This window comes from Suillus plorans (genome assembly GCF_016647745.1).
Source record: "Suillus plorans strain S12 chromosome Unknown HD556scaffold_47, whole genome shotgun sequence".
Taxonomy (NCBI): domain Eukaryota; kingdom Fungi; phylum Basidiomycota; class Agaricomycetes; order Boletales; family Suillaceae; genus Suillus; species Suillus plorans.
Window position 1 is genome coordinate 175,927 of NW_024537431.1, and position 23,085 is coordinate 199,011.

The following is a 23,085-nucleotide window of genomic DNA, read 5'->3' on the forward strand; positions in this document are numbered from 1 at the left end:
TCGCATGACTTCTTCACAGCCTTGGCCCTTGTGCAGCACATACAGTCCAATCTTCCTTGGTTATCAACTATATTTTTGTAGAAAAGAGACGATCTGGCCTGCAACATCATGGTCGACAAGCCACATAGACCCGATCCCACGAAATCCGGAGAACCGCATACAGCAGCAAAATGAATTGTTTCATGGGGCTCGACTCATCGCCAACCATAGTGTGGCAAACCGACAAGAATGCAAATCACGAATTCTGCAGGTAAGTTTGTATGATGTCGCTGATCAGTTAAAGGCCTGTCGTGCATGGTAAATGACTTTGGATTAAATTCGGCAATGCGTGACGGACCAGGTGAAGCTACTGTTTTTGACTCAATGCATTCAAGGTCCCTTTGACTATTGCATCGCCGTCTGCGAGCGATGTGAAGGATATAATGCTGAACGATAACACCTAACTCAGCAGCGACACACCGAATGTGATTGCCTCCGGCCAGGTTCGCTTGCCTGATGGCAACAAAGTCCTTAACAAAGGTCCAAAATTCAACGGTAGGATACCACCAGATGCGTGGCCACTTCCTGGGCACCTGAACGATGAGACCAACGATACTATCCAACGACTTGCGTCGGGAAGTCGGTGATCAGAAGATCCAGTAAGATGTACGAGCGACTGGAACTCGGAGGACAACTGCGATACGGCAATTAGTGCAATACCAAGTGGAACATGGATAGGATCTTGATAATCTTGGACCATATTCTGCTGCCTTCCGAAGATCGCAGAACAGCGGAGGAAGAAGAAAACGGGAAAAATCAGGCAGTATATGGATGCGGGATTTGACAACATTCTATTGCAGCCAATTGCCGTATTTGTGCGGACTTGTCTTCAGTACTTCAGTAGACGCCATCTACCATGTTACGAAGGCGGAAGCTGAGCAGCCCGAACTCTTGTGTTAAGGCTGCACCAATATCACCTGATGCAAACAGAATCTAGATTACTCAATGGTGTGCGGAAGCGTGACAACTGGGTCCAACACACTGCGTGGCCTTGCTCCAGCAGTTCCCACAACAGTTATGAGTGCACCTTGACGAACGCTGCGCGAGAAAGCGTCCATTGCAAGGGATAAAGTGGCCTAACTGGCAAATCTAGATGGCGGGAGGAAGACAACAGGAGAGCAATATACTGACCAAGAAATTTCAATACGATCAATGTAGAGCTATGATTCACCTGTTCTGCAAAGGCGGCCCATGACTTATAGAACACGGGCCGCGCCGCCGCCGCCACGAAGATCATTACGAAAAATTTGGATAAGTCACAGCTGGTGGAGTTAAATAAATTTGAAGGCCTTGAGAGGCCGGAATCGATCAACGTAATGTCGGGATACAGTGGCCAAGAGCTGCGCTCAGCCTCTTCCACGCACTATTGGTAGACAAATCGGTCCGGTGTTAAGAATACTTACACCCAAAGTGGAAGCCCACGGGCCACGTGACCACAGAACAATTGTCAAGTTTGAACTTTGAACTCAAAGAGTCACTACCACTCTAACAACGGAATCTTATATTATCTATTGCTACTCAGCCTGTAGTGTGGAGTGTGGTGGGCAAAATGTAACAGAACTCAGGAGTACTAGCAGATGTCTTGCCAATGGAGGTCGTCCTCTCAATTCCCTCAAGCCGGCTTTCAAGTCAATACCGAGGTTGCCGTGGCCAAGTAATTCGAGACCGATTTCACATCTGTTCCACCACTCGCAAGTTGCAACAGCCTCCAGTGACGCCAGCTACAATATTCAAGCAGTAGTAGACGAGAAAATGGTTACGGAACCGCAATGCAAGGACTTGGACTCAGGTCTCACATCAATATAGCACACTTGGAGTGCCAGCAACTTGAAAAATTTCCTTGCTTTTGTCACTGGCTGGCAGAACTGCTTCAAAATAGGTCGCATGCACCAGGTCATGCATCATTCCGGCCGTGGGAGAAGACGCCTTAAGCTGAGCGCGACCCGAAATTCCCTTGCAGGCTAGATATATAATCACCACCCAAGCCAACTGCAAAGTGATTCAAGTCTCTTGCAATGAGTGCTCAGTTCGACCAGTCACGCCTTATTTGGACACCCGCTTACCCGTCTCATGTCGTCTGCGAGAACTTCAGGCGTGAAATTAACCTCAAGCACAACCTGAAACTCAGTGCGTTGACATCTTTCATAGAATGAGAGCCTGACTGGAGCCTCTTTGTGCTGTAGAGGACTACCATGACCTCCATGCATACTCGGTATCCAATTACACCTTCTGGCTCGACCTCTGGCAGTTTATGGGTATTCTGTCTTCTGTTCCCCCAGATCCCACAAAGGTGCGTCAACTCATATTGTTCTTTTCCTTATGATATCGAATATCACCATAGATAGTCCAAAAGGGCAAATATGAAGAAGTACCCGAATGGTTTCCCGGAGCACGCCTCAACTACGCTGAGAACCTTCTCTACCGAGACGACGATGGTATCGCTTGCACAGCAGGCAATGAACTCGGAGTCGTGACGCATTATACATTCCGTCAGCTAAGAGAGATGGTGCGCAAAATGGCAGCTGCAATGCGCGCGAATGGATTAAAGGTTGGAGATAGGGTTGCTGGTGAGCGAAGGAGACGCCTATAGAGTTTGCCACAAATTGTTAACCTTAAATGATCGCAGCTATCATATCCAACTCTATCACCGCTGTGGTAGTTGCTCTTGCGGCTTCCAGTGTAGGGGCAATATTCTCCAGTACCGCAACTGACATGGGTACCCAGGTCAGCCGTATCGTATCTCTCATAGACTCGCAAGACGTTCCACCTTGACTAGGGCATACTTGATAGGTACAGGCAGATCAAGCCAAAGCTCATTTTCACAGAAATGGAGATTTTTTATGCCGGGAAGACAATCAGCCTAGTGCAGAAGGCTTCGGAAGTGGAACAGGACCTCCGCACATATGGCGTACAGCGCATCATTACCTTACCGAGTGCGAAGACCGGAAACACTGTCCCAGAGTCTCTAAACATACCCAACAGGTTTGTTCACGACTCCTTAACGCGTGTTCTCACTTGACCTTTGTTTAGTGTTACAATGGATTCTTTCCTTGCATCAGATGACGGTCGACCACTGGAATTTGAGCAGCTACCTTTCAGTCATCCATTGTACATCTTATACTCCTCCGGGACAAGTGGTCCGCCGAAATGCATAGTACACTGCGGTGGGGTACGCCTCCCGCTAACGTGCCATATTCTACTATTTATCTTCCTGTGCAGGGCGCCCTCATGAACAGCAAGAAGGACTGTATGGTTGGCTTCGGCATCCTTCCGACTGATGTCTATTTTCAATACACTACAGTAAGCAGTCCCATATACATATGCTGTGCGTGAAGTGATCAGCTCATACCCATACAAGACGGGCTGGATGATGTGGCCATTCATGCTCTCAGGTCTTGCATGTGGTGCACGCATTGTCCTCTACGATGGGTCACCATTCCACCCTGACCTCAGGGGTTATCTCAAGTTCATTAATGACCAGGGGTACGAAGACACTAGCGAGCGCAGACAACCAATGACTAAATTATTCTAGTGTCACGGTATTGGGCACAAGTCCACGCTTCCTGACCGAAGTCCAGATGAGGGGTATCAAACCGCGTATGGTCGGATCATAGTCTTGAGAGTTGATGCTAACTACTTTTGTAGTTGAAATTGCATCCTTTGAAGCTCTTCGCGCGATGACAGTCACAGGAGCCGTAACAACTGCACCTTTGATGGAGTGGGCGCACGAAGCGTTTGGTAGGAAGCTGCTTATAGGTTCGTCTTCTGGGGGGACAGACGTGTTCTGTGCATGTAAGTTTTCGTTGGGTCGCCCCTCGCCTATGTGCCTAAACTAGCACTCCTCAGTCGTCTCTTGTGTGTCGAGTTTCCCACTATATGCTGGAGGTTGTATCGGAACTATCATTCTCTTGACTTGGACTCACTATGCGTTTCATGCAGAACTTCAAGGCAAATCTCTCGGCATGGCCGTTGAATTATTCGATCCTATGGGAAAGAACATTGAGAACACAGGTCAGCCTGGCGAGCTCGTCATTACACGTCCGCATCCCTCGATACCTGTTTGTTTCTGGGGCGACGAGTCTGGCAAAAAGTTTCGACAGGCATATTACGACATGTATCCAGGTACGTTCTCCTGATTCCGTCTAGATATTGTCGTGCGTGTTCACGTTAGTACAGGAGTATGGCGTCAAGGGGATTTTGTGGTCAAAAATCCGAAGACGACAGGGTTCATCTTTCTAGGGCGGAGGTACTGACTATTATTAAGCTTTGTTAACGCAAGCTGATCTAATCATTTCCACAGCGATGGCGTACTCAACCCCTCTGGTGTTCGTTTCGGCTCAGCGGAGATATACTCTGTCCTGGAGCTTTTCTCTGACGAGGTCGATGATTCATTGTGTGTGGGCCAACGGAGGACACAAGACCCTGACGAGCGTGTCCTGCTCTTTCTGAAGATGCGCTCAGGGCGCAAGCTCACACCTGCCCTCATTGACCGCATAAAGAGCGCGATCAGAACCAGCCTTAGCCCGAGACACGTTCCAGCCTACGTGTTCGACACCCCAGATATCCCTGTACGTAGGCTGTCTGTGCGGTGGACATGACGATCCTGATGCTTGTGCAGTACACTGTAAACGGCAAGAAAATCGAGATTGCGGTCAAGCAGATTGTTTCGGGGTCCGATCTAAAGCCGAGTGGGACTGTGGCAAACCCTGAGTCACTTAATCTGTACTATAAGTACAGGGATATCGAAGGTTTGGTGGGCTCGAAGACGATGGCGAAGCTTTAGTTGTAGACATTAATATCAGAAGGTTGGATCTTTCCACCACATATTAACTTGCCAGCCCAACCATTTGGCGTTCACGTCGGAGTTAAGGCTGGGGAAGATTCATGTGCAATGCGGAGACAGCATGCCCCGTTATACAGTGAGCCATCTCGTGAGTCTTCCATATTGCTGGCGATTTGTGATTCGCTTCTTCCCGCTCTCTCGTGACCCTGCGAGACGGTCAACTTCCCGTGTCCCTGCTAAAACGTTTTGAACGCCAGTCTATTTCCAGGTCCAAGTTAGAGTCCGGACACACGGCAACAGTTGACCGGTTTGTGCAATCTCGAACCGAGCCTGCCAATGGGGTATGATAATGATCACCCGGACCGCGAAGCGGTATTTCACTAATATTGACTATACCATGGAACTACTACACGACATACTTATCTTGCATACTCTGGAATTCTATCCTGATCATAACGTCGCGTATGCAATCACTTCATCGAGACTACATCGTCTAATAAGGGGTCGTCAACTCATCAGAAACCCAGAGGTGACAGTAAAGTCCGATGTGGTTCCTTTTGTAAAGGTTCCTGAATCCGTCCTATGGCAGGTGGTTTGCTATTTGACTAGATAATAGTCAGGGGCAACACTGGTTCAATAGTGGGCCCGATGAAAGCACATGCGTTCGACGAAATCATGATACACCTGATGCTCTGGCCTCCATTACACTCGGAGCAATTTCTTAATCCCCCTGCGGGGTCACTCTATCTCCCGCTCAAAATAGCACAGTACCTTGATAACGGGGAACATACAAGCTCACGGTTGGGTTTAAGTTTCCCATTACTCTGATACACCAATCATCACTGCTCTTTAGACAATTGGCGGATGCATATTTTGTGTCTTTGACCTGGACGACGCCATCTCTCCGTTTGAGGAAACGTCGCATATCTTCGCTAGTAAATGTATGCCTACTGGGTCCTGATATCACTTGGGAACACATGACTGGACCTCCCCGTGAAGCCATCAAGGCACTCATACTGGAAAATCTCGATATGCACTTTTCAAGCCTGATATGATAAACTGCCGCATGACAACAGGAACTCGAGGCTATTGTTGTGTCCCGTTATTGCTCGAATCGAGGAGATCGCCGCTTATACTTTACATTTTGCACCACACCTTCATTTCCGCATCGACAAGATAACCGCTTCAACTTGTTTCAAAGCAATAAAATCACATGGTAAAGGGTGATTTGTCTGGGGATTCGAAGATGCATGATAAAGCAATTAATTAAAAGGAGTCCGTACAGAAATGTATGTGGAAGCATGGACCCTTCCCCCCTCGTCAGCTTTGTTGATGCTTCTGGAATACCAAGAACTTCCTAACCTCGGTGAAATACCGCTCCCTCACATGCCTCCGGACTGATAACTTCCAATATAGCTGTTATAAGTCCCTCCAACACCCAAACCAAAAAGTAAAATCGTACCATACCATCCCGCACTATCACCCCTTCTGACTCGCTACAAGCAGTCGGATATGTTCCTCGTTCCATGGTCTCAATCAGCCGGAAGAAGAACATTCCGTCTGTCAACCATGGGTATTCTCTGCATGTGTTTCTATTGCATGCACTATGACTCCCATACCTGTCCGCGCAGGCGGCCGAGTACGCGTATTGTCTTCTTATCCACTAGTTCGTTGCACACATGTACAGTTTGTATTTTTACGTCATTTCATCTGCGGAGGGCGGCGCGTCTAAAACGGCCAGCGGGAACGGCGGACTGGTGGGGGTATGTGCGCCTCACATCAGAGCATTCGTACGCCCAGAGATGTGTGGGGAATACTGGGGGTCCTCTAGACCGGATATCACTGTCATCAGTAGAGTATTAATATAACACACATAGGACATGAAATTTGATTTCAAAAAACAGACCCTTGGGGCGCGCGACTTTGTGAATGAGGATGCCCATGATGTATGGATTGCATATGTGAATCATTGCAAATGCGTCAATTAGGATCAAGCCGGATACCTGCGATCAAACAAATACCGCCTGTGGTTCAAACGGATTCTTTTGCGCAATGTCTTCCCGGCCTTCTCCGTGAATCATCAACCAAGTCATAAAAAAGAGAGACCACCTGACCATGGACGTCGCCGTGAACGAACACATGAACCCGATCGCACTGTGAAATTTGGAGAAGTACATCGCCACAGGGGAATGAATTGCTTCATGGGGGCTTGACTTGTCGCCCAAGATAGAGAGTCAACATGATGTCTTACATCATTAGGCCCCTTGCATATTCCGAAGGAGGACTCGAACAGTGGTTTTTGATTTGGGGGTTTATATGGTAAACCGGATCTTGAAGCTACTGTTATCGGCTTGATGCGTCGGATGATTCCTGAACTGTTTCATCGTTATCCGCAAGCGATGTAAACGATAAGACGTGCGCGATATGCCAAGCGACGTCCTGGATCCAACCGGACGCAGCAAGTGCATCCTATGCTGCGCTGAAACACACCGACTGGGTCCAGAATACCGTACACGGCAGTCATAAAAATACTAAGATGGACGGGTGTTCATTGCAAGGCTTCCCCAGGGAAGAAAGAACAACACAACAGCGTGTTGATCAAGGAATTCCAAGGTGGTCTGGAAAGAAACCAATGCATATGAGAGCCATGTTGTAGCCGCCCGGCTGCCATGATGCCGTAGTCACGCCAGATTGCATCAGACACTTTAGGGAGCTCAGTGAATGGAGCCTGAAGGCGAGCTCCCCCAAGTCTGAGACCTGATATATGATATTTGACAGGTTGCCAAAAGTTGCAGGCCTGGACTGTCCGCGACGTCGTCAATTTGGAAGCAAGGATATGACACGTAATATTTCGTTACTAAGAGCTGCCTAGGCTGTGACACATATCAAGGTCGAAGCACAGCAGCGGGCGACCCTTGCTCGCGTCCCATCTCCTGTCAGACGACCGTCTGGCCGCATCTACTGTTCATCGTTAAGCCTGAGACTGTCACGTAAAAGGTGTAAAAGTCCTGTTACCTTGCTTGAGCCTTGCGTTCCATTTGAGTTGATCTTCAACGATCATTGCGTTCTATGCCCGCGCGCTCGACGTTCGTCGGACGGGCCGTGTCGCCGCCGCGGCTACCAGGTGACCAGGTGCAAATTGGAATTCGCATGATGATTACACAGCCACAGCCTGTTGCTTCACTCCCGAACGTTCAAGTTCCCGGTGATATATCAACATCAAATAGAATCGGACCGATCTCGTTTAACTTTCATCTACACCATAACTTATGCTGCACCAAGGCTACACTCGTCAGGCTCGTGACAGTAGTCTTATCACTCAAATCAAGTGCAGCGAACTCACGGGTTTCAAATACTGATTAGCAAGGCACATATGTTGCAATGTTCGCATCCGAAGAGAAGCCTATACGCCACAACGATGCATACAGGCTCTTCAGAAGGCACGGTGCATTCGCTGTGAAAATTCTGAGGCATTGGACAAGACATATGTCATACCCTGCTACATTAGGAGGAATCATTTGCAATGTCGAGATCAAGATGCGGACGAACTAGTCGGTCAAGCAAGTGAACACTTCGGTGAGTCTCTTCTATCGTTGGTCTATGCACACTTTGATTCGCTGTAGATACTATCTTCTCCCGCCTAACCGTACCCGTCCATGGCGTTGGGGGCGACTTCTGCGGTGGACCGGTGCCACGCAAATGAGTTTTCTCAACTTCTACTTGATTGCTCGTATCTGATTACAGCACCCCCGGTGTACAGCAGTTACTCGGGTCGCACAATGTACCCGATGCGGATCGTGACGTTTCGAATAACGGTATTTCCAGTACGTACGCACAAGACCATTATGTAAATGCGCCAATACTATGCTCACCCTGATTGCACGAGCTTTGGTTACTTATATGCAACTTGAAGCCTATCTTGTTGAGATTGACCTAGATGCAATTGATCCGCTTCACCATGTATTTGCCGTCCACCCGCCGGGACACCCTGATGCGGCATACGTTGGACGGCCTCGCTTGAGCGCTACTTTCAGGGTTCCAGCATCACATGCCGTTGATATCCCGGACTTGCGGCGGAAGCATGCAACAAGTTGTTGTTGTCACTTTGTTCTGCAGAAGGCTTCTCAAGACTTTTGACTTCTTCGTAGCTATATTATAGGCAAGGTCATAGCAACCTTCAAGAAAGGGTTTGATGGAGGCGCATGCATTCGACGAGTTTCTGACCCACCATTACACTCGTGACGCCTGCAGGTCGCCCGTAATTACTACAGAGCGCTCTGTAGCATTCTGTAGCACAATCCAACACGCTGATTGGCATATTTACGCTCTGACAGACAAGCTTGGGAACTCTGTTCTCAACAGCGGGGTAACCCTGATGACGACACCAAAGACAGCCTGAGTGTGTAACTTTTTTTTCGTTGAGACGTCGAATTCTTTCTTCTGAGGGATACACAGCTGACTCTGATTATCTGCGGATAACTTAGTTCTCATACTTTGACTACATTTTTTTTATCTAGGCTGACTCTCATGATAATCTCGTCGAAGCCATTTCTCTGTCAAGGAAGCTTGGCATCCTTGCTATCAGACTTATTTCTCCTGCGGCTAATAGGCTTCGGGCTACAAAATCCCCGATGCCGACAAATCAACGTTATCATCTACACGAGGCAGCGGAATTGCGTCCACTATGGCACATGCGAGTGCGTTATTGTGTATGCCAACCACCCTCGATACAGCAGGCGCGTGTGATATTTCTTGATGAAGCCAACCCCACTGGGATCCAGTCTGACTCTGACGTTATTCGAATCTGCCAAGTTAAAAACCTTTGATTGGCAAGATGACCTCAAGGGGTTAATATCCTGACCTTGCAACAAATTATATTACGTCGCAGTGCTTTATTATCAACAAACAAACTACCACTGTCAAGTACAAGAGTACTCGAAGTACCTATTGGTTGTCATACGGACTGATTGTTTCATATTTCCTGGTGGTAACATCGTACCCTCGCAAGTGCCGAGAATTATTACCAGTGGCGGTCATGTGTACGGGCCTTCCGCTAATTTCCAATGTTCGCGTCCATGGAAAATATGTAGGCACATTGTCAGCATGACGTACGAAGAATCTCGTGCATTTCAATGAAGTCATTTTGGCCCGCGTTGGCCGTTCATACCACTCACATCTCACATGCTTCTGACTATCTTTGGTGGCGAGGATATTTATCATCCGTTGCCAGTGGAGCGCCATAACAGGGTTGCTCTCTAAAAGCCCTTGATTCCCGAATTTCGAAGGAGGGCTTCTCGCGTCCGACTACGATTGAGTCACCGCACGCATGATCAGCGCTCGAGGCCGTGTTCACGATATCGATTCTAACGCCGAGTTCACATAATACGAGCCAACGCCATGGGTTGCACGTGCTCTCAGATAAGCAAGTCAGGTCTACGGAGCCACTGCTTCCAGATGCCGCCTGCCCCATTGTAACCCCCAACCTTGAGTTTAAAAATGTCGTTCTTTGTTATTTATGGCAGAGGACCTGAGCGCCTAGGCGTTGTCCAACCGGAGGACGGAATCGAACTTCGTGCGGACCCAAGTATAGATGTTCTAGAAGAACTTCTGTGATACACCATGCGTTGATATTGTCAAACACTCCCATGCTAACAGAGCCTGGACTCTGGAGCTAATACCAGGAACTCATCTCCCTCTTACCAAAAAAAGGAAAAGCTCAATTATTGAATTGATTGTCTGGGTGCTGAACGCATCCCCCGTTGTGTATGTAGATGTAAACTAGAACAGTTACTAAGTACCGTCTGGCCTCTACGTATACACGTACAACGGTAGATACAAGAAAAATTACTTAAATAAAAAATCCATCAATGTCTCTATGGTTGTGGGTAATTCTGTTGATGGCGTCCATTATGCAAAAGAAAGCAAGAAGCAAAGCGAGCTATAATAATCCGGCTATAACACCACGAGAAATAAAGGAGGGACAAGAGTTGGAGATTTGTGGCATGTAATAGCGCTTGAGCATCCATCCACCTGGGATTATCCGATGTGGTATGTACATTTGCATGAAAGTTTTGGATCATACGATCGCTGAGAGGTCATGCCGGTCGTTAGGTCGTTTTCGGAAGTGATGGGAAAAGTCCGATCGGAAAGTATTGTCCCTCAGTGTACTTTCTTCTTCTTTCTGCCGTCAAGGACCGCACCAGCATTGGTAATCAACCGATGGAGTTCGCCGGACTCATTAAGCTCGCGGATGGCAGCTATGGAGCCAACGGACTTGCCCCCAACAAGCATGAGGGGAAGATCGGTCGAAGATGTGAGACGATGTAACAAAGGGATCAAAACTTCTGAGTCCTCTGAGAACACGTGTAGAGTGATGAGTGACTAGTAAATCAAAGTCAGGGAACCAGTTTACCTCGTTGATCAACTTCAAAAGTCATAGGAGGCGGTTGTAAGTCCATAACTGCAATGATACGTCTTATTTCCCTAGAATGTGCATTGTGAGCCTGGGACGAGAGATGAGCATCAGCATGAGGCTAAGAGGGAGAAGAAGCGACTAACCTTGGTGAACAACATAACAGGATATCGAGACCACACATCTTGCACGATCTGGTTTAATTCGTCTGCGGCGCGTGGACTACGAGTGTCGAAGTCAAGTACAAGTTGGGGGTCGATAGGTTTGGCTGGGTCTATCGAGCGTGGAATCATGTTCTGTGGTAGTGCTGCTATGAAAGCGGCTACTGCTGCCAGCTCTTGCGACTCGTCCAATTCTATTTGGGGACGGTTGACATTGCTGACGACTGTCTTTCTTTGGCTATTCGAAGGTAGACGGAATAGTCTAGACGAGGGTGGAGGATCATCTCTGTCTTGTTGATGTGATCCATGTGTGCCTGCGTGACCAAGAGCGTCGGTCCGAAGTGCTATTGGAGCAAGGTCTAATGAAGGCCTTGCTACAAAAAAGATGTAAAATGACACAACGATAAGGCTGATGAGAGCGAGAGAAGTAGCTCTATGATTGAGTGACTTTCGTTGGTGCTGCAGTGAATGGAGAATGGAGGTGATGGGGAGCGTCGACATGATGACCGACGAAGTGAGTTAATCGGGAAGGAAAGGTAAAAGAGTGTTGAGGACTAAAAAAGACCCTAGATAAATGAATGGCAAGTGAATGAAAGTTTTGGTCGGTTATTTTGAAAGCGAGGCCGAGAAGTTGGAGTGCAACCCGAAACAATGAAAAGCAAAAGGAATTGAATCGAGCCTAATTGATCTTCTCGTCGGCTCGAACCTTTTTGGTCACACAGGAATTCCGCTATTACCTAATTTGGTATGTTACTCCGTAAAACGGCCGATCTTTATCGATATTATCTTTTGATGCGCCAAGGTTGGCAAAACGCCCATGGAACAAACGTTTATAGTGGCGACGTGGCCTCCGGATTCACGTGGGAATATTGATACACCTCGCCGCTGAGTGTACGCCGCTGTTAACAGTCCTAGGCTCGTCTTATCGTATATGTACCTTATATGTCTCATTGGTGGACCTAGATTATCGCCATCGGGCAGCTTCTCGTCCAAACTTGTGCCGTCAGTGCACGGGTTCGTTTGTTAATCATACTACGTATTCGAATTCCCCATACCCTCTCCGAAAGGTACACCATAAACTCGTTCTTCAGCTTGAATTCTTCTCTTATCGATACGTACCTCTAGCCCGCATAATCATTAATGCTAACCCTATGCTCGATGTCGGACGGGTAAACCCGAGCGCCCGTCCCCATTGAAGTTTTCTCAGGGAAGCTTATTGACATGTCCGTCTTACAATTGCCTCCACTGCTGGCTTATCACCATGCTCTTGGACACATGTATAACCGGTGAATTGGCAGTTGCATTATAGGTCACATAAAACCCACAAATAGTTCCACCGCAAACCCCTACTCGGATGAACAAAACAGCATAATAGCAGTACACATAAATATGTAGATGACTTAACAATACAGCGCTCGATTTCAAGCACATCTCACTGGTTTCATCACATATGATGACGTGGACATCGCCAACTCTATTGCGTCTCTCGCTCCTTCACGTTATCCTCCCTTACAGTCATCCCCGCATTCTCAAACATCTTCTTCAACTTGCCTTGTGCACGCAACGTGTGCAAGTCGTCGCTTCCGCCGAGTCCCTCTCCATTCAGGATTATGTTGGGGAACGTAGAATGCTCGGTGAGACGGGTAAGGATGAGCTTTATGAAGTCCCAATCATCTGTAAAAACAATCAGCGCATGCATCAGAGGTAAGCACAGCGGCCACGACATACCTCGAAGATCGACTTCGATGATTTTAGGGGGAGGAGAAAGATTATACGACTCCAATAACTTCTTAGCTTTCGTTGAGAACCTACATAGAACCGGAGTGCATGAGGCTACCACGCAAATCAAATTACAAGGGGAAAAAGAACGCACGGGCAATATGACTGATGCAGACACAGCATCAGAACCTCACAGGATCTAGTAAATTGAAGCACCTGACATACCTTCGAGAATACGATCAGTGGATACTCTTCTCTCAGCTTTCTCATATGGGATTTCCAATCCGGTTGGTCACCACCAAGATACACACTCAGATCGATCGGCGCAGCAGGGTTTATCGAATGGGACAGCATGCGATCGTCATCGCTCGTCACGAAATGGAGCAAGCCATATATCTCCTCCACTGGTGGACCTTTGACCATCGAAACGATACTGGCACGTGAAAGCGACGAGGATATTCCTGAGAGGTTGAGAGGAGGGAGCGACCATGGCGTTCTAAAGAACAGGCAAAAGGCGAATAGAAACGCTGGAATGAGGAGAATACGACGACGACGGTACGATGAGCATGTGGAGCGACGGCTCGTCGAGTCGCTGGCCATCTTGTCGTCTGAGGAGGCGTAGATCCTATTGCAACGGCTTCAAGTTGGCAACACAGTGAATTCAAGTGCAAACCTGGTAGTCACTTGGCAAGCTGGCACGCTCACAGGAAAGTACTGAATTTGAAAGAATGGGGCGGCCCGTTCTCAGGCTGTTATGGACAAGATCGTCGGTCGGACCAAGACTAGATTGCAATGATTGAAACAATGAACGCGGGAGAAAAGCAGTCTCAGGACCAGTGTTCAGACTATATACTTATCCGTGGAGGACAGCCATGGACGCCGTGGGTTAACGTGAAAATTGAGTGGGTCTGTTCGGTGCTGTGCACTTCTGGACGCCCCAAAGGCTTGTGAGAATTGAATATTCGGAACCGCCTGCGGCAGTACCTTACTGCCTCTTTTTAGCCGACCGCCTTGACGTTTGAGGTCAGGCCGAAGGTAATTTTACAAGGCTTGGCCTATAGATGTACCAAGACCACGAACTGAATTTAACTGGCCTTGGCCACAGCCTATAACTAATAACTCAAGCTGGGTCGACCAGATTGTGCCACGTTCAACGAACTAGTTCAAATCGCATGCTACCCCAAAAGGCAATTCCCGACCTCGAAGGACGGGGAGCGGACCTCAAAGAGCGTTAACGTCCACCGCGCATCGATACGTATTACGCAGGACAGCGCAAGACTTTACCGTGACAGTTTCTCTCGCAAGCATCTCGTGATACGCGCTCTTCTAATCATGTCGTGTCATGCCGGCTATCATTTTCTGCAACGAGGTTGCTTGATCTAGTTCACGCACACTCCAACATGCATGGTGTCACCGAGCTCGAGGACATAGTGTGTCCATGTCAGTGCCGGCACATGGATTCATTGCTGCTTGCCCGCGCCGAGTCCCGAACTCCTCCACGTGACTATCATGGACTCAGAACAGTGCCATCGCATCCATCTCACTGATTGTCTCCGATTTCATCCAGTAGATCATCGTAGATAACATGGAAAGAAGAATAGATTATGTGGTCTTTGACATGGATGGTGCGTAGAACTTCTAACCTCCTTGAGTACTCAACGCAAGACGCGCGTCTTTGACAGGCCTTCTCATCGACACGGAGAGAGTATATACCGAAGTCACCAGTACGCTCCATGTCACTACGCTTCTTCAACAGCTGACACAAACTCCAAGATGATATCCTCGGTCGCTACGGCAAGATCATGACATGGGACATCAAGGCACAACTCATGGGAAAACGTACGTTCTCTGATCTCTCTGGACTCGTTCAACGCAAACCGTATCGCAGCACGAATTGAATCTGCGACACACCTGCTCTCTTTGTTTCCCGGAATCGATATCACAATCGACCAGTACCTCACAGAGTCCCAAGAAAAGCAAGATGCGAACTGGCCAACCGTGCGGCTCCTTCCGGGAGTACAGAAGTTAATCCAGCACCTGGTGAAACACAACGTGCCAATTGTAGTCGCCACTGCTTCTTCACGACGGAACTTTGTCCGCAAGTCTGAGAATCTCAAAGAATTCTTCGACTACTTTCAAGGCAACATCGTCTGCGCTGATGATGTAGCAGGCAAGACTACGGGGAAGCCTGACCCGTATATTTTCCTGCATGCTGCAGGTGTTCTAGGCAAGGCAGTAGGCGCTACAGAGCAGTGCACGGAGGCTGAGGCTGTGGAAAGGGGCAAAGGACTCGTTTTTGAAGACGCCGTTTACGGTGTCCAAGCGGGGAAAAGAGCCGGAATGTCAGGTAGGTTGTTGTTTCAGAGTTTTAATTGGTCTCACGTTCTCTTCAGTTGTCTGGGTACCTGACGAACGCCTTTTGGACGTTGCTAGTGTCAGTCCATACGTCCCAGATGAGACGCTTACGTCCATCGAGCATTTCAAGCCCGAGAAGTGGGGCCTCCCATCTTACGACACCCAATGACGCTACGGATTGAAAGTGATCATTTATAGCTGCCTTTCCGCATACTATCACAATCACATTTTCTCCAATCTCGGGCATCACCCTGGTGTAAAGTACCCTATGCCATATTGTGCTTGTGGTTTCCTTTACGGTCGCAGTCCTTGTTGACCTGAGACACATTGACAGTGGTGGTAGCCGCGTTTGACATGTCTAAGTAAGTGATGGAAGGGACGTCTGGGGTCTGGCCGAAGGTAATTTTATAAGGTTTGGCCTATCGATGTACCAAGGCCACGAACTGAATTTAGCTGGCCTTGGCCACAACCTATAACTAATCACTCAAGCTGGGTCGACTAGTGCCACGTTCAACGATATCGCGCGTTGCCCCAAAAGGCAATTCCCACCTCGAAGGACGGCGAGCGGAGTGTCGAAGCTGGCGTTAACGTTCACCACGTATCGATACGTGTTACGCAGGACAGCGCAAGACTTTGCCGTGACAGTTTTTCTCGCAAGTATCTCGTGATACGCGCCCGTCGTGTCATGTCGGGTATAATTTTCTGCAACGAGGCTACTTGATGATCTAGTACACCTACACTCCAACATGTGTCTGCATCATGGCGTATCACCGAGCTCGAGGACATAGTATATCAGTGCCGCCACATGGGGATCATTAACATTGCTACTTGTCCGCGCCGAGTCCCGAACTCCTTCATGTAACTATCATGGACTCAGACACCATCCGGGGATTGCAAGATGTCTTAAATATTGCAATCCTCGATGTGAGAACAGTCCCATCGCATCCATCTCACTGATCGTGTTCGATTTCATCCAGTAGATCATCATAGATAATATGGAAAGAAGAATAGATTATGTAGTCTTTGACATGGATGGTGCGTCGCACTTCTAACTTCCTCGAGTACTCAACGCAAGACGCATCTTTGACAGGCCTTCTCATCGACACGGAGAGAGTATATACCGAAGTCAATAGTACGCTCCATGTCCCTGCGCTTCTTCAACAGCTGACACAAACTCCAAGATGATATCCTCGGTCGCTACGGCAAGATCATGACATGGGACATCAAGTCACAACTCATGGGAAAACGTGCGCTCTCCGATCTCTCTGGACTCGTTCAACGCAAACCATATCGCAGCACGAATTGAATCTGCGACACACCTACTCTCTTTGTTTCCCGGTATCGATATCACAATCGACCAGTATCTCACAGAGTCCCAAGAAAAGCAAGATGCGAAGTGGTCAACTGTCCAGCTCCTTCCGGGAGTACAGAAGTTAATCCAGCACCTTGTGAAACACAACGTGCCAATCATAGTTGCCACTGCTTCCTCACGACGGAACTTTGTCCGCAAGTCTGAGAATCTCGAAGAATTTTTTAACTACTTTCAAGGCAACATCGTCTGCGCTGATGATGTAGCAGGCAAGACTATGGGGAAGCCTGACCCGTATATTTTCTTGTATGCTGCAGGTGTTCTAGGCAAGGCAGTAGGCGCTACGGAGCAGTGCACAGAGGCTGAGACTGTGGAGAGGGGCAAAGGACTCGTTTTTGAAGACGCCGTTTACGGTGTCCAGGCAGGGAAACGAGCCGGAATGTCAGGTAGGTTGTTGTTTCAGAGTTTCAATTGGTCTCACGTTCTCTTCAGTTGTCTGGGTACCTGATGAACGCCTTTTGGACGTTGCCAGTCCCAGCCCATACGTCCCAGATGAGACGCTTACGTCCATCGAGCATTTCAAGCCCGAGAAGTGGGGCCTCCCACCTTACGACACTAAATGACGTTACCGATTATTAGCTTTTCGGCGTGAGCCGTTACCGTAAGCATTGTATCCCCAAGGTGTACAAGGACGTCATTTCCGTTTCAACCTGATTTGCAAATAGATATTGAGCACCCTAGAGCTTGTAAAAGGCGCTGCTGCATATAAAAGCTACTCTTCGTCGATGCACTGGACAAAAATAGTTCAAAGTCCCCCGATTGAAAGTGATCCTTTGTGGCTGCCTTCCGCATACCATCACCATCACATTTTCTCCGATCTCGGGCATCACCCTGGCGTAAAGTACCCTATGCCATATTGTGCTTGTGGTTTCCGTTACGGTCGCAGTATTTGTTGATCTGAGACACATTGACAGTGATGGCGGCCGCGTCTGACACGTCTAAGGAAGTGATGGCAGGCTAAGTGACAATTGTGATTATTATGGCTGAAATCAGAACGGAGCTGTCCATTATAGATCCCTTTGACCCTAGAACAAAAAATGTCAACACTACGGATGCGAATTACCCTTGAAGGGTCCACCTTTTTGTGAACAATCCCTGTCCGTACGTAAGTCGTCGACAACGCTATTGACTAGGTCAACAATGAACTTGACAAGACGCATGGCAACTGATTATTGGCAGGTCAGCACCGACGGTTGGCAGATGACAGAGCCTCACTAGCAGGGTGGCAGAATCACACTCCGCGTGCCGATGGAAGCCTAAAGTAACGGAGCAGCCGTGATCGACGTCAACCCCAGTCACGAACTAGATGCACACATTCAGGTAGGTCTGGGCCACGGAATGTTTGACGGTATATGCCGTAGCAAATGACGATGATCGATCACGGACATGTTTTCTCACTCCAGGCCAAGTCCAAATACAGCGTGTTGGACATGCCCTTGAAAATCACTTGAAGGCAAAGAGTCACATGATGCCATCTCGAGATCTCGACTAACTGGTACAGCGCAACAGTACTAGTTCTGCTGCATGAGCAAATTTCATGTCTACCACAAATCAGCGCGCTACTAGTACTAGTTCAGCGTGTTCCATCATGCCAAGCCGCTGTTTGCCGTCCCCTAACATACTGCTGGCTCCTGAACACCGTAAATAGTGCCCTCCAAAACGAGGCGCTTGCTCCACCCCAGGGGTGGGTTGTTGCTAACTTTGGACTGTTCTCAGCCCTGGGCACCTGACGAAAACTGCAAGTGCCAGCACATACCTCGCAGATCTGAGACGTCCACATTCATCAAGCATTTCAAGTAGGAGTGTGGCTTCTCGCCTTAAGATAAATAACAGAAGGGGGGTTAATCGATTGAGACCTGATTTAGAAGTGGATATAGTATCTTGTTCATAAATTTACTGTACCTACCAGAACATGCGATGTGCACAGCACTTGGCCTTAACTGTACAAGGGTTAGAAGTACGAACCAGCTCCAGCGTACGTGCGCGGACTGGTAGTACTAGCAAGAGCCTCATCGCCAGACGAATCATCGTGTTCTAGTGTTAGCGTTTCCGTCTGTAGACGTGCATGTTCGACGGACCCAGGTCCGAATGCTGGGGAAGGCAGTGTGTAGGGCTTTGCATGCACCGCCAAAATCCCTGTAGGTATCCGCGCTTGCAAGTCCTGCTGCTTAGGCACAGGCTGAAATGTCAGCTGCCAGTCGTAAACAAAAAAATGATCAGTACCCAATATTTCATGCAATCGAAACACCTCCGACTTACCGAATCGTTGATTTTCTTATAGTGTTTCAAAAATACGCCCACGCTCTCCAATTCATCCGCAACACGTCCTTTGCGTCCGCGCTTCTCGCGGTCCCGCCCTACTGCAATACCAAGCCCGCTCTCCTTCATGTCCTCAAGCTCCTTCTTTGCCCATAGTAACCATGCCACCGCCTCCCCGCCCTTTTCGCGCGCTCCACTCTCTCCTGCATCAACGCCAAGCCACTTATGCGCAAGCGCTGTATGAAATGCCGATGCATCTGCAAGATAACGGCGCAGCTCGATGCAGACTTCTGCATTGGAGTCTGGATTAGAAGACGAGGAAGATGGGCGTGTGGAGCCGAGCGTCATGGCAAGCGCACGCGCAGAGGAGTACAGCGACACGCATTCAAGGTGGAATTTAAATATCAGCGGGATGGAGGGGTGTGATTTTGGAAGCGGAGGGCCGGGGGATATGGCGTTGTCGTATGCAGACTTGGAGAGAAACTTGCGAATTGCCAGAGTTTGCGCGTCAGCGAGTGCCATCCTGAAACATAGCATCCAACATGAGATGAGATGAAATGAGGGAGCGTACTGACTTTGCGAGGGCAGCATTAACCTCCTTCCTCAGATCGGGCGGCCTAGCCGACGCACCCTCCCCTTTATCCCAATCCAACAACACCTTCTCGCTCACATAGGTAAAGATCCCGCTCGCTCTGCACAGCATTATCACCGCAAAATTGAGCTTCTCGTCCTTCGCTTTTCTCTCGATTTCTGAGATCGCTCGATCATACTCATAAGAACCGAGACTTGCAACCGTCACACGCGCGAAATTCGACAGCGCAAAGGCATAAGTGAGCAATGAGGATGCAAGGTCCGCATGCAGCGATGCTAGAGCGATTCTTGGGGACATGTGAAATAGATGTGCGGAAAGTGTCGTGCGCCAGCTGAATTCTTTGAACCTCGAGCTAGTCAGTCAAACGCATAGCGGATCAACCATAAGACTCACGGGGTTCGGATTTCAGACGAATGTCCCCTGATACGACACAGGCCATGATCCCATGCAAGTATGGGAGGTAGTCATCGAGAACCTAGAGGATATATACTGTGCGAGCCCTGAATTGCAAACGGTGATGCACACCTTGATCAAGCGCAAATAATCCTTGTCGTCTGTGTCAGTGCGTTTGGTCACTTTCAGGACACCGCGTAGGTTTGCTCGCGCTTGGGTGGCTTCAGCGATGTGACTTGCATATACATTGGATGGCGTGGTGTCAACGCAAAAGTCTCCAAAAGAGATAGCGCCAGTAGTTGGGAGTTCGTAAAGATAGGTGCTCATTGTGCATTCATCGGCCACTGGCGGTAGAAACAAGCGACAAGTTAAGCTTGGGGTGACTGTGCCGGCTTCAATTAACAGAATAAAATGTGATCTGACCCAGGCTCGAACTGAGGACCTTCTGTGTGTTAGACAGATGCGATAACCAACTACGCCATCAGACCGATAGTAAGTCAAGGAATATTTATTATTTAATTATGCAAATGGCCATGTCCAGTTTGCCCCCATAAAATATTTCAAACGTGCAACCACATGTCGCTCCACGCTCGAAGTGCCACCAACACATCAGATTGTTCATGTCGCAAAAAAAATTGATTCTAAGAATTCTAAGAAAATCTGGATTTTTCTTTGTGGAGTCAAGACATGAATTAGAATTTAGAGGTTGAATCAGACTTCCAAAGTTCAAACGCCGTGGGAGTTGGGTTCGAAGCTATGTTCTGCAGATATCCCGACGAATTCCGATGCCGTCCATACGGCCGCAGGCCTAGTCCCGCACATCACGGTCCTTGCGTTATTAATACAATGACGGTAAGTCCAACTAGCTATTATAGTTAGCGGCTGTTGTACAGACGACTATTCGGATCCAGGTCAAGCTTGCAACGACTTTCACCCCAACGCTACACGAGTGAAGCTAGGGGAACGTACAGAAGTAAGTACTAGTGGCGCACCTCGTGCCGTCGCCAAAGCAGAACTTGAGCTTCATCAGAAATGATTGTGCTGCGTATGAACCCAATGACATCACCAAATATCCGGGGATACTACTACTTCCGACTCGGAGTCCAACCCAACTTGAAGCTCAATTGCACATGCCATATAAATATCGGACATCGAGCTGCCGGATCCTCACTCTCCGCACTTTTGGATTCACTGCACTTGACCTCACCGTGCATTTTTTCAGGTTCCTCGCCTCACCAACTGATATCGGCAAACGCTTCGATAAGCCAGACATAGCGACCAGACTGTTTCGTATCACCTTGCATTGGGCACGATGAATAGCAGCTTAGAGGGCTCGGCAAATAGTTCCTATGGATCCGTGGCCATCATCGAGCCGACTCAAGTTGGTGGGCTTTTGAGCGCTGCATTATTTGGTTGTCTTGCCTGCCAGTCCTACTTGTATTTTACAAGATTCGCGAGCGATGGCTTCGCCCTGAAAGCAACTGTGAGTCGGTCAACCTTGCAATATATTCCTATTGATCGCATCATGTGTTTAGGTATCTGCAATCCTGTATGTTCCATGTTTGACTTGGTGCCTTCGATTGACATCCGTTCTGTAGTTTGATTCAGCTGGGCCAATTTGTCTGCATAATATTAACATTGCGGGCAATGACTGTCAGCGCCTATAGTGATCCATCTCGACTCAATATCCTTCCTCTAGCGACAGACCTGGTCATCATGTTGAGTGGCTTTACGGTATTCATCGTTCATGTAAGTGATTGATGTATATTAATTCTTTGGTGCTCACGGGTGGTGTCAGTCATTTTACGCATTTCGACTTTGGAAGTTGACCAGAAGCCTGTTCTTACCTATTCTTTGCGGAATGCTCTCCGTGGTCGCACAAATCTCCATGCTCATTCTCTCAGTAAGGGCGTTTTCTATGACGGACCTCATGACGTTTATAGACAGTCAAATTGTGCTGATTGCGCTGTCTTGGATTGCACGTGCGGCCTGTGACTCCATCACCACCGTCGGCGTCACCTGGAGTCTGAGAAAGGGACGAGTCTCTGGTTTTAGAGAGTATGACTATGTATCCGATATCGCCTACCACTCCTTACTACATCTTTTATAGCACGGCGATGACGGTCGACCGCTTGATTCATTGGACACTTGGTAAGATAGCAAGCGTCTTGCTTTAGTGAATACCTTCTAACATTACCTCTACACAGAGACTGCTCTGGTCACCAGGTATTTACCTCTCTCATCAATCGTTTCCTTTAATGATCTCTCAGTTTGACGACCATAACCGTGATAATCTTGGTAAGGATTGTACCACCCTTATCTTCCCCGAATGATGTGTTCTCTAACTAGCTTCAAGTTCACAGTCGTGAAACAAAACTGTGAGTGCGTTGGTGATGCATCTGACTACGACTGAAATGACGCAGATGTGTGGTTTGGAATATGGTTGTTGTGGCCTAATGGTAATGATATGGAATACTTGAAATCAAATCAAAATACTGACCCGCATATTGTGTAGTCGTAGGGAACTCCTTGTTAGCCTCGTCAGTCACCAAACGGATCAGACAGATGATAACCGCGATGAACTTACCAACGTGACATACAGGTTGAATCGGCGGCTACTCCTTCGAGAGAATCGGAAGTCCTCAAGAGGTGATGCCCAGAGTCGCGGTGGTGGTTTGGTGAGCAGCATTTAAATAACTGCGCATAAAATATAATTTTTTTTCAGAATGCAATTGGTTTCGCAGCGGGAGATATGCAATCAGACAGAGACTCGCTGCAAAACTTGAAGAACCGAGACGTCCAAGTTCAAGTGTTCCAAGAAACAGAGCGCTCAATCAATCAGGAACAAAACCGAGTTTCGAAGCCTGCGGTAGTTCACATACGAGCATGTGTTTCAACAGATGATGAAACTGATTGTTAATTATGAAACGAGTGTACGACGAGATGGTGTATCAGTAGCGTCCTTTAGGCATGAAAATTGATCGAAGCTTTGTTTGTAAGTGA

The 23,085-nt window shown here is 48.2% G+C and overlaps 6 protein-coding genes and 1 non-coding gene across 7 annotated transcripts; 3 read left to right on the top strand and 4 right to left on the bottom strand.

Annotated features, from left to right (window-relative positions):
• Window positions 1-2,054: 2,054 nt before the first annotated feature.
• HD556DRAFT_1487838 (uncharacterized protein) lies at window positions 2,055-4,934 on the top strand (the record flags this gene model as incomplete). Its single annotated transcript, XM_041308743.1, has 14 exons — window positions 2,055-2,166; window positions 2,223-2,329; window positions 2,381-2,606; window positions 2,666-2,763; window positions 2,816-3,021; window positions 3,070-3,208; window positions 3,259-3,339; window positions 3,398-3,522; window positions 3,572-3,636; window positions 3,685-3,831; window positions 3,886-4,161; window positions 4,216-4,285; window positions 4,340-4,607; window positions 4,658-4,934. The coding sequence occupies 14 exons, from the start codon at window positions 2,055-2,057 to the stop codon at window positions 4,820-4,822; spliced, it is 2,085 nt and encodes a 694-aa protein (XP_041157731.1). The 3' UTR covers window positions 4,823-4,934.
• A 5,592-nt stretch (window positions 4,935-10,526) lies between these two features.
• Window positions 10,527-12,066, bottom strand: HD556DRAFT_1537587 (uncharacterized protein). Its single transcript, XM_041309663.1, has 3 exons — window positions 11,381-12,066; window positions 11,235-11,325; window positions 10,527-11,175 (listed from the first exon to the last, which is right to left on the bottom strand). Exons 1-3 carry the CDS (start codon window positions 11,894-11,896, stop codon window positions 10,982-10,984), a joined length of 801 nt encoding a protein of 266 aa, XP_041157732.1. The 5' UTR covers window positions 11,897-12,066; the 3' UTR covers window positions 10,527-10,981.
• Window positions 12,067-12,869: 803 nt separating this feature from the next.
• On the bottom strand, window positions 12,870-13,714 carry HD556DRAFT_1241595 (thioredoxin-like protein; the record flags this gene model as incomplete). The annotated part of the gene is made up of 4 exons (XM_041298212.1): window positions 12,870-13,069; window positions 13,124-13,203; window positions 13,269-13,279; window positions 13,340-13,714. 4 exons carry the CDS (start codon window positions 13,712-13,714, stop codon window positions 12,870-12,872), a joined length of 666 nt encoding a protein of 221 aa, XP_041157733.1.
• Window positions 13,715-14,880: 1,166 nt separating this feature from the next.
• HD556DRAFT_1388961 (HAD-like protein) lies at window positions 14,881-17,696 on the top strand. The gene is made up of 4 exons (XM_041303501.1): window positions 14,881-14,953; window positions 16,766-17,224; window positions 17,271-17,402; window positions 17,590-17,696. The coding sequence occupies exons 1-3, from the start codon at window positions 14,917-14,919 to the stop codon at window positions 17,399-17,401; spliced, it is 627 nt and encodes a 208-aa protein (XP_041157734.1). The 5' UTR covers window positions 14,881-14,916; the 3' UTR covers window position 17,402; window positions 17,590-17,696.
• Window positions 17,697-18,290: 594 nt separating this feature from the next.
• Window positions 18,291-20,565, bottom strand: HD556DRAFT_1388968 (BRO1 domain-containing protein). Its single transcript, XM_041303502.1, has 7 exons — window positions 20,215-20,565; window positions 20,083-20,164; window positions 19,673-20,027; window positions 19,098-19,620; window positions 18,745-19,029; window positions 18,595-18,694; window positions 18,291-18,537 (listed from the first exon to the last, which is right to left on the bottom strand). The coding sequence occupies exons 1-5, from the start codon at window positions 20,407-20,409 to the stop codon at window positions 18,790-18,792; spliced, it is 1,395 nt and encodes a 464-aa protein (XP_041157735.1). The 5' UTR covers window positions 20,410-20,565; the 3' UTR covers window positions 18,291-18,537; window positions 18,595-18,694; window positions 18,745-18,789.
• On the bottom strand, window positions 20,497-20,570 carry HD556DRAFT_t84. Its single transcript has one exon. It is a non-coding gene; the product is annotated as a tRNA-Val (tRNA).
• An 824-nt stretch (window positions 20,571-21,394) lies between these two features.
• HD556DRAFT_1487905 (uncharacterized protein) lies at window positions 21,395-23,085 on the top strand (the record flags this gene model as incomplete). Its single annotated transcript, XM_041308744.1, has 10 exons — window positions 21,395-21,565; window positions 21,618-21,631; window positions 21,681-21,831; window positions 21,881-22,150; window positions 22,193-22,233; window positions 22,432-22,460; window positions 22,506-22,541; window positions 22,598-22,622; window positions 22,685-22,760; window positions 22,808-23,085. 10 exons carry the CDS (start codon window positions 21,395-21,397, stop codon window positions 23,000-23,002), a joined length of 1,008 nt encoding a protein of 335 aa, XP_041157736.1. The 3' UTR covers window positions 23,003-23,085.

Bases quoted from the DNA above. Each gene is read 5' to 3' on its own strand.
- HD556DRAFT_1388961 (XM_041303501.1), top strand. From the start codon at position 14,917: ATGACATGGGACATCAAGGCACAACTCATGGGAAAAC. The intron at 14,954-16,765 runs GTACGTTCTCTG...ACCATATCGCAG, and splicing joins GGCACAACTCATGGGAAAAC to CACGAATTGAATCTGCGACA. The intron at 17,225-17,270 runs GTAGGTTGTTGT...CGTTCTCTTCAG, and splicing joins GAAACGAGCCGGAATGTCAG to TTGTCTGGGTACCTGATGAA.
- HD556DRAFT_1388968 (XM_041303502.1), bottom strand. From the start codon at position 20,409: ATGAGCACCTATCTTTACGAACTCCCAACTACTGGCGCTATCTCTTTT. The intron at 20,028-20,082 runs GTGAGTCTTATG...CGAGGTTCAAAG, and splicing joins TCGTCTGAAATCCGAACCCC to AATTCAGCTGGCGCACGACA. The intron at 19,030-19,097 runs GTAAGTCGGAGG...TACGACTGGCAG, and splicing joins ATAAGAAAATCAACGATTCG to CTGACATTTCAGCCTGTGCC.
- HD556DRAFT_1537587 (XM_041309663.1), bottom strand. From the start codon at position 11,896: ATGTCGACGCTCCCCATCACCTCCATTCTCCATTCACTGCAGCACCAA. The intron at 11,326-11,380 runs GTTAGTCGCTTC...CTCTCGTCCCAG, and splicing joins CTGTTATGTTGTTCACCAAG to GCTCACAATGCACATTCTAG. The intron at 11,176-11,234 runs GTAAACTGGTTC...ACGTGTTCTCAG, and splicing joins TTTTGAAGTTGATCAACGAG to AGGACTCAGAAGTTTTGATC.